The sequence below is a fragment of the Haemaphysalis longicornis genome, unplaced genomic scaffold, assembly GCF_048455015.1.
Source record: "Haemaphysalis longicornis isolate Haplotype H1 unplaced genomic scaffold, Haemaphysalis longicornis Haplotype H1 scaffold_1, whole genome shotgun sequence".
NCBI lineage: Eukaryota > Metazoa > Arthropoda > Arachnida > Ixodida > Ixodidae > Haemaphysalis > Haemaphysalis longicornis.
In genome coordinates this window covers 329307071-329315420 of record NW_027526203.1, presented here as the reverse complement: position 1 = coordinate 329315420, position 8350 = coordinate 329307071, and the positions used below count along the sequence as shown (strand labels likewise).

Here is an 8350-nt window from a genome sequence, read left to right as displayed (position 1 = left end):
GAGCCGGCATTTTATAGCTGGCTGCATGCCTTGGCAAACTGCGCACATTTTAATGAAGTTTAACTATAGGATTGTATTAAAGCGTTGATTCTTAAAGTACGATTAAAGAGGAGTGGTGATAAAACGGAGTTTTACACCCTCTCTTTGTAAGGCATACTTTTGGCGAATGTAGTCCTGAAATTTGGCTAATGCAGTCCTTACGTAGTGCTGAAAGATGGCGTTAATATAGTTGTACATATTATTTATTTGAGTCTAATAACTTGCACATTCTGCGTAAAAGCGCTATTGTGAATTCTCTGTACAAACCAGTGCCAACCATGGTTTTCGTCTGAGTTGTATTAGCGCAATCAAAGTGCGATTCTCGCTGCATGCCTCCTGAAGCGAATGCCGTGATACATTGAACAGTAGAGTGCCATGTCTTTCCGTTGTGACGAGTAGTAACAAGCCGTTTAACGATGACCGCTGTTCGCTTAAAGAATGGGATCTGAGAAAGAATTGCCAGAAAAGTTGGCCATTGCTAGTCTGACTTCCGTACCTAAAACAAGGCAAATTAAAGCCTCTTATTTAAGTAGTACAGTAGGGTCCACTTATAACGACACCGTTTATAACAATATATCGGATATAACGATGAACAGCTATGGCACCATCAACTTTTGTATTCTTTCTATGGTAAAAAAACCGCTTATTACAATGCTCCAGTTCCACGATATCGGATATAACGATTGAATCCGGTTATATAGTACACCTAAAGTGCAACAGTGATGACTCTAATGACGCGGTTGCGAAGCCTACACAGGTAGTGTCTTCGTAGAAGGCCCAATGCGTGACACAGTCCCTCGGGGACTTTTTTTCCGCCAAGAACATTTACCTCAGCTAGGTGAAGCACCTATAGATGCTCTTGGAAAAGATTTGCGCTAGCTTCACACGTGGCAAACAAAGGTGACCGACTGTGGCTTCTTTTCCGCAAATTAGTAGTACTACAGCCTTGCTGGTATCGAATAAAATGTTTTGAGCTGTGTTCCATCTTTTTATTTCGCAACCGCTTATACCAATTATCTGTAATAACGATGGGCTTTCCTTGGCACATGGATATTGTTATAAGTGGACTGGACTGTATTTGCATAAACGAAACTATATATGCTTGGCTTTCCTTGCGGAACCCTACGAGGGGTCACTTGTGATTTTTAATGATCAGATACTTACAGGGGCCATGCAGACAAAATACAAGTTTGTTTTATTCGAAAGATTTGGTGTTTCATAGTGCCCCCAGCGCTTCACGGGCAGCGAACGATGCTTTATTTACTCATACATTAATCAATTCAAGTTAAAATTTTGATTCTCCCGCCATATCGCATTTTTTGACGTCTGCCATGACGTAACAAGGACGGGTCTTCAAGCGAACTTCAAGTGCGCTGTTTAGTCTGCAGCGGACTAAGGAGCCTTGTTTAACGTTAGCACTCCTAGATGGCGCCACCTTTCTGCGCCGCACTGCCGCACTGCTGTCCGCCTTTGCTTTGTTTTTGACCGTATTTGCACACGGCTTGCTTTTACTACGGTAGGTAGTAATCGTTTCGTGAAACATGGCGTATGTTCGACAAACAGGGTCGTGGAAGACAATGTCGCTTACGCCAATCGGCCAGTGTTATGCGAGACAACCCCAAAGCCCCGGACTGCTGTGCAACTATAACAAGCACAGTACGCGCTGTACCGACAACAGTACGCACTGGTACTTCTATGTTTACGTGCGTTTTCGTAACTTCCATTCTTACTGCTATAAAATGAGTATGCATTAAATTTGAGCGCAAAGAGCTCGTTCTGCAAGCTTGTAAGCCGTGAAAAACTTGCGTTTGCTTTTGCCGGCCTCAGTGAATCGTGCAGCTGCCCATAATACGTCATAGGTTTTAGCGCGGGAAATGTCCTAGTGGGTCGCATGGCCATTCTTTTTCCTAGTTATATACCTTATTTGAGCGAACTATACGTTAAAAATTGTGTCAGTATGATTCTAACGGGGCAATCTTTCGAATAAACTAAACTTGTGTTTTATCTGCATGGCCCCTTTAATGCCGTCTTTTCATATATTATGTCGTGTTTCCTTCACATGATGCCAGTGCTAATATATTTCGGATTCAAAGAAAGGGAACTTCATGGCTTCATCCTCCTCGGGGTCTCCGGCGTTTCCATTGCGTTAAAGCGGGCACTGGCAGCGGGGGTCCTCAAAGCGGATCCCTAAGTCATCCGTGTTTTCATGCTGTGAAGAGCGGAGATGATCGTTCAGGAACGTGGGCACAGAGTTTAAAATGCAAGTCAGCCACTCTCATTCGGTAAAACATCATTTTATTTTATTTACACATGGACGGCAACGTAAAATTAACAGTCTACAAGAAGTGCTGGAGAACCAATGATCCAAAGGGTGCATGCTTTGACGGACAGCACGAGGCACAAACTAAAACAAGGGTCAAAGTAAGCACATCTTGACTAGAAATGAACCGGAAATTCAATACCTTATAATCTCTTGCGGACTCCGGGTGTCTTCTTTTGTTCTTGTGCTCACGAAATAACAGTGGGGCAGTAGAATGAGGGCCCGTATCGGATCAAGGAACCAATGCTTACTTTCTGCACACATTTACGCGTGAAACGTAACTTCTATGGTGTGGTAGGGAGCATTACAGCAGTATTTCTGGTCAAATAAGCACAAAAAAATGTCACCGCCTAAACCAGAGCTTAAACTTCTCTTTGCAGACCTTGGTTTTTAGCCACCACCAAGGCAAGCCTTCTACGACATACTTCAGAAGGCTTGCCTTCTACTGTATGTTGAAGGCGTGCTGTAAAGTATGCCTTCTACAGGGCGAGCCTTATACAACGTACTGCACGTGATGAATTGAGTACCATTGGTTGGCACAACGACTGTAGGTTCAAGGTAGTGTTCGCAGCTAGAGCGGGCTCTTCAAAGCGAGGATTGAGCTTCAGTTTGTTTTCAGCTGGTCTCTGGCCCGATACAGGTTAAAAGCATGTCAGCCTTTACTTTATGCAAGCGCCGTCATTCGAGCAAACGCTAAGGTGAACGAAGGGCATATGCCATTCCCGCACTTATTCCCACAACTTGGAGACCAGCAGGAATTCACAAGAAGCAGAATTTTCTTCATTCCGATCGCTTCATTGCAGTTCGCTGCAGACCCTTTCTAGGGATAGGAAAAGCAAAACAGCAGGAGTAATCAATTTCGGGAAAACAGTCCTGCATGCGCCCAAATTATTTCCCGGGGGATGGCTGCAGCTGGGTATCTCATACCTGTGCTACACGGCCGTTTCAAAGGCATTTAGAAGGCCTTTGAACCACTTATCTATCGAGTGCCCCATTATAAATACACAGGACGCGTTTGAGGGTGAACGTCCAATTGTCAATTGAAAATTGCCGTGTAGCACAGGCATTAGGCAGGCAAATCGAGAAGGTTTCTCTTTACATATTTCTTTTGTTGACACGTTTTTTTTTTTTTTCATTTTTGTCCACGGCCAATATAGTTTGGAAGTGCCTTCCTTGACGCAGTTCGCATTCCCATTTTTCTTTTGTGGTGGTCTGTAGTCACGTGCCATGGCGCTCGCGAGCGGCGATCGTTATCGAGCCATAACGTCTCTGAGTTCGACTCAATGTCTGAAGAAAAGCCTACATGAAACAAACCTAAAATATATCGAGCGAAAACAAAGCTGGGGACAAAGTAGACCTACGTCGACGAATTGTGCATGAAGGGCCAGTATATTTTTGTGAAGCAAAAACGCGTTTAAATATTTTCTTGTGCTGTTATGTGTTTCTTAGTGTGAGGCTTCCAGCGCGGAACCGTATACCGTTCTGGGACACCTTCCTTTGAAGCGTAATTAAAAAAAAATTTGGTCGGCTGTGCCTCGATGCATTTTCGTGCTATTAGTGTGAGAGGTGAGAAAGCAATGCTGCATGAGAAATATCATATTTGAAATGCTTTCTCCCTGCATTCCTGATATATGCAAGCTTTGTTCAAAACTGCCGCAGCTGTTATGAAAAGAAACTTTGGGCGTACAACGAGGTACTTCTGCCAAAGAGGCTCTTAAAGAAAATGCGATGGAGATAAGGTCACTTAAATTTAGAGATGATATCAGTGGTCAGCGGTAATATACATACTCACATTGGAGGTAGCTTATGTTATTTTTTGAGGCCCCTTCTTGTTTTAACATACTTCGAATTTTTAAACTACACCGAACTCAAATCTTCACATGGGGAAGGAAATATTAAATTCCAGTAGGTGCTGTCCAATGCGCATCGCAAGAACATGTTCGAAATATGAAGCACACCTCTTCCTTAATAAAAATATCGGGTGGGGGGGAGGGGGTGAACCTACTATGTGATCAGGTTCCCTGGAGGGAAAAAGCATTCGTTGGAAGGACGCTTACGGGCTGTACAGGCTGGACCGTCTAAATTTAGCGACAGCCTTCTTTATTAAAAGTATTTGATGCTTCTAGTAATTACATGACAGTCACACCATGACAGCCTTTTGCACATTAAGGAATGTACGCAAAAAAACATCAGTGATTTTTGTCGCGAGCATTTCCTCTTACTTAAAGCGTGTAAAAATACATATTAGAATTTATTTTTATCGCATTTGAATCGAATTACGGAAGAGGGAATGTGACAGTTTTCTCCATTGCAAAAACAGTTCCTACGAGGGGAACAGGCATACTTTCTGCATTTCACGCATCGGAAAACGTCCGTATTTTATCTTTAAACTGACGTTTTACGCAGCGCAAGGAACGGTTCTCATCGAAAAGGGTACGGACGAACAGATCTGCAAAGGAAACATAACAATAACAAAAAGGGGTAACGATCTGCGGTTTTTGCACACGACTCAACGTTTTTACATCGCAGATGGTGGCAGACGCTTTCAGCGCATGAAGAGCAAGAAAATTTCCAATGACATGCCCTCGCTTTGTGCTTCAATATTGTTTTTGTCAATTGCGGGCGCGACGCAGGAAACATGCACGCTCGCCCTCCAATATATGGCTGCGACATTTACAGGTATGACACATTTAGTGCCTCCCGACTTCTTTCTTGTGTTTTTTAACGCCTGCGCACTCCTTCTGGATTGACATAAAAATAAATGGTGAGAGAAAGTAACCAGAGAATACGCAAGTCGCCGTGTAAATACGCATTTAAGTGACGCGTGAATATCTACCAGACACGCAAAGGAATTGCATGTTATCGATCAATACGGTTTTAATAATTAATCGATACAGAGGGTATTATTACGGTAACTTCAAGGCTTCGACATTAGCTTGGTGAGCAGAATTCAAGAAATTAAGCTGGCCTAGCTACTGGGGTCACTGATGTTGGCGAGAGCGCACCGTGGGAGCATTCAAGTGGCTCACCTTGAGGGCAAGAAATTTCGGGAATGCTTGACGGCACTTTTTTACTGGTCCCGCTAGGGCTTAAGATTACTGCGCAAAAGGCATGCTCGTGGTCAGATAGGCAGTAGGAAAACGTATTCGGACGAAACCTGTATCGTGTGCTATCAATTTTCCTGTCGATTTTAACCTAAAAGAAATCGAACAATAAACGCGCATAAAAAATAGCATTTCGGTGCAACCAGGGAGGGTTTACAGACAAAAACTTATCATTTGCTTTCTAGCACCTTTACAAATTGACGCCGGTTGCTTTCCAATTGTTTTGTTTTTATAACGCTCTCGTAAATATCGCGAACGTACTGAAATCTTGCGAGAACAGTGCCTACATGGATGTGCTGACTGACATTTCGACATGCATACAAGATCACAATAGAGACGTCTAGTACATTTTTACAATTTTAGTAAGAACACAGAAACTGTCGAGTACAGCCACAGTAAACTTCTTTGTGCCCCGATGAACGGCAGCGCAGGTGCCGCGCTTTGGTCTCTTGGGGCTCGCTTACATTGCGGAACACATGCATCGCACATTGGTTCATCGCAGCAGTCGTCCTCTGTTGGCCGTGCACCTTGGTCTCACGAACACCGATGGTGAAGCACAGCCGGGATTCGCGCGTCTTGGTCGTCTCGATGACACGGGACGCGCAGGTACAGGAATGAGTGGGGTCGGTGGGAAACATTGGGGGTGGCAGCAGTCAGCCGAGCGTGCGTGAACGGTGGCCAGAGCCAGGTCAAAGTGGTCTCGCCTCAACAGCCGAGGGCGTGCGATTCGCACCTGATCACGAGTCCATCTCATCAGCAACGAAACCTCCCGAATGTGGCAACACGAAGATATTTAACGGGGACTCGGGGTAAGAACTCGAGCGAAGCCTTGGCCGCGAAGGTCACCGCCAAGCGGGAGTGTGTCAGAAAAGTAGCACGGGGTGCAGCTCGAACGCGCACGGCAAGCGTTTTTTTCGGCCCGGTGTCAAACCAAGTACTCGAACCTTGAGATTCCGCAGTGCACCGACGGGCACATCTTCCAGGTGGCGATGGATCCTCGTAAAAGTCTGTCTGCTGTGGAATGCGCGCTGAGATCTGTCGCTGAGTACTGCAGGAGACGCTGTTCGAGAGTGCCTGTTTGTCGTCAAATTGGTCTCGTTCTGCCCACAGCCCATCCACAGGGATCCGGCGGGCTGCATCACACCTGCGTGCTGCCCTTGAGAGGCGAGGAGGCGGAGCCCCTGAAGCTGAGTCGGAAGGAGTGCCGCATGGACACGATGATGGTGGAGTTGTCCTCCTGCTCGTACGACGCGAAGCGGCTCTTGGCCGCCTTGTAGCGCTGGCCGCCGCACGTGCAGCGCGTCGCGAACTCGCGCTTGAAGCGCTCCTGGGCACAGGGGGCGGGAAAGAGGGGTGGGAAAGACGGGCGAGAGAAATTAGCTCACGGCACCGGCAAACAGGGCTGAATGCGAGTGCACATGACTTGATCTGCAGTCAAGCACACACACACACACGGACACATGCCAACTTACGCTATCGCGCGCACACAGCAAGTGGAAGTGATCGCGAAGGCGTGCTTGCGTACCCTCCGAGAAGCATTCTAGTGAGTGTACGCTGCCGTGCTTTGCTCGACAGCTGATTAATACTCCTGTCGCACGTGGAGTAAGCTGACCATTGAACCAAGCGTCATCGAACTTTGCCACACTCGTTCGAGATCAAAAAGTTATGCGACGATCTGCTCAAATGACGATGCTCATAAAACTTAACGGGTAACAAGGGTAGAAAAGCATACCGACGTGCTTTAGAGCGAACACGCCCTGTCATCTCAGTACGAGGGGGCTAATCTGTCCCCTTGTTGTTTTTTTGTTTGCTCTTGAGTTTTTTCTGAAATTATACATTACGCGAACGTAGTAGTAGGCAGTAGCTGAGAAGAAAAGAAGCTTTTGTTTTTTAGTTCTTCGCTCTTGCACAGTAACTTTTCGAGATGGCTTAACTTGCGTGGACATGCCTTGAAAGTTGTGCTGTCATTCCGAACGTCTTCACCGAAACTCAACACAGCTGTTGCGCAAGGAGAGATTATGAGTTTATATTTGTTTTAAATGCCTACGATTGGCATCGTGAAGTGTCCTAAATGGTATACATGGAGCTCATTTTCTTCCAAAAAATGACATTTTTACGGTTAAAAGTAGCACTAAGCGCTATGGTGTACTTTCTGCGTGCTTTGAAACGCAACAACAGGGTCAGTGGCTCTAACCGCCTATAGTTGGCACGTCATGAGGAACACCAGACAGCACTGGGGCTCTCCGGTGGTTTACAGCCTCGGATTCACCGCCGCGGGTAGTCCGAGGACTCTCCTGGCCGTACGAATACTATATGTACCGAACAACGAATTGCTTTTCGGGCAATTTGCCGTGAGCCCGGGACTGGTAATCGAAGAAGAGCTCCAGCGATAAACCAGCTTTTAGTACTGTGACATAGACAAACGCACATGGTCTTTTTCGCGGAGTCATCGCTCCTCAAGGTGTGAGCCACATCATCTCCAGGGATCATGGAATTTGCTTTAATGCGCTACAAAGAGAAAAAATTTCGGCGACGCGCTTCCTCTCATAGAACGACTTGAACAGGTTGCTGCGACATATCTGGGACGAAAGAACGCAGAAGACAAGCAAAAGAAGAAAAAAACGCGAGACGCAAATTTGTTTAGTCTTTTTTTTTCTACGGCGTTGTTTGGTCTCTGACATGTCTTATTTCTGCTCGAACTGTTACTGCGTACTCAAAATTCGGTCAAGCCGCGAGCTGGACCGCCGTCCAGTCGAATCAAAACAAAATTGATGTCCTTTTGGACACTAGCTGCAGTGTTAACACGTATCAAAACCTTGCTGGTAACGTCCCGAACAGTACTTGGGCGGACTTTAGTTCCCTTCACATGGACTAAAGGTCGTTTGAA

General features: G+C 45.9%; 1 protein-coding gene across 2 annotated transcripts in view; it reads right to left on the bottom strand.

The window, feature by feature from the left end:
* Window positions 1-2338: 2338 nt before the first annotated feature.
* LOC144151988 (RYamide receptor-like) overlaps window positions 2339-8350 on the bottom strand; it is a 390675-nt gene continuing 384663 nt past the window's right edge. The window contains exon 4 of one of the 2 annotated variants that reach the window (XM_077683176.1): window positions 2339-6790. In XM_077683176.1, coding sequence (XP_077539302.1) covers window positions 6602-6790 — 189 coding nt within the window. In that variant the 3' untranslated portion in view covers window positions 2339-6601. The remainder of the gene's footprint in view (window positions 6791-8350) is intronic. The other variant, XM_077683182.1, reaches the window with a different exon arrangement.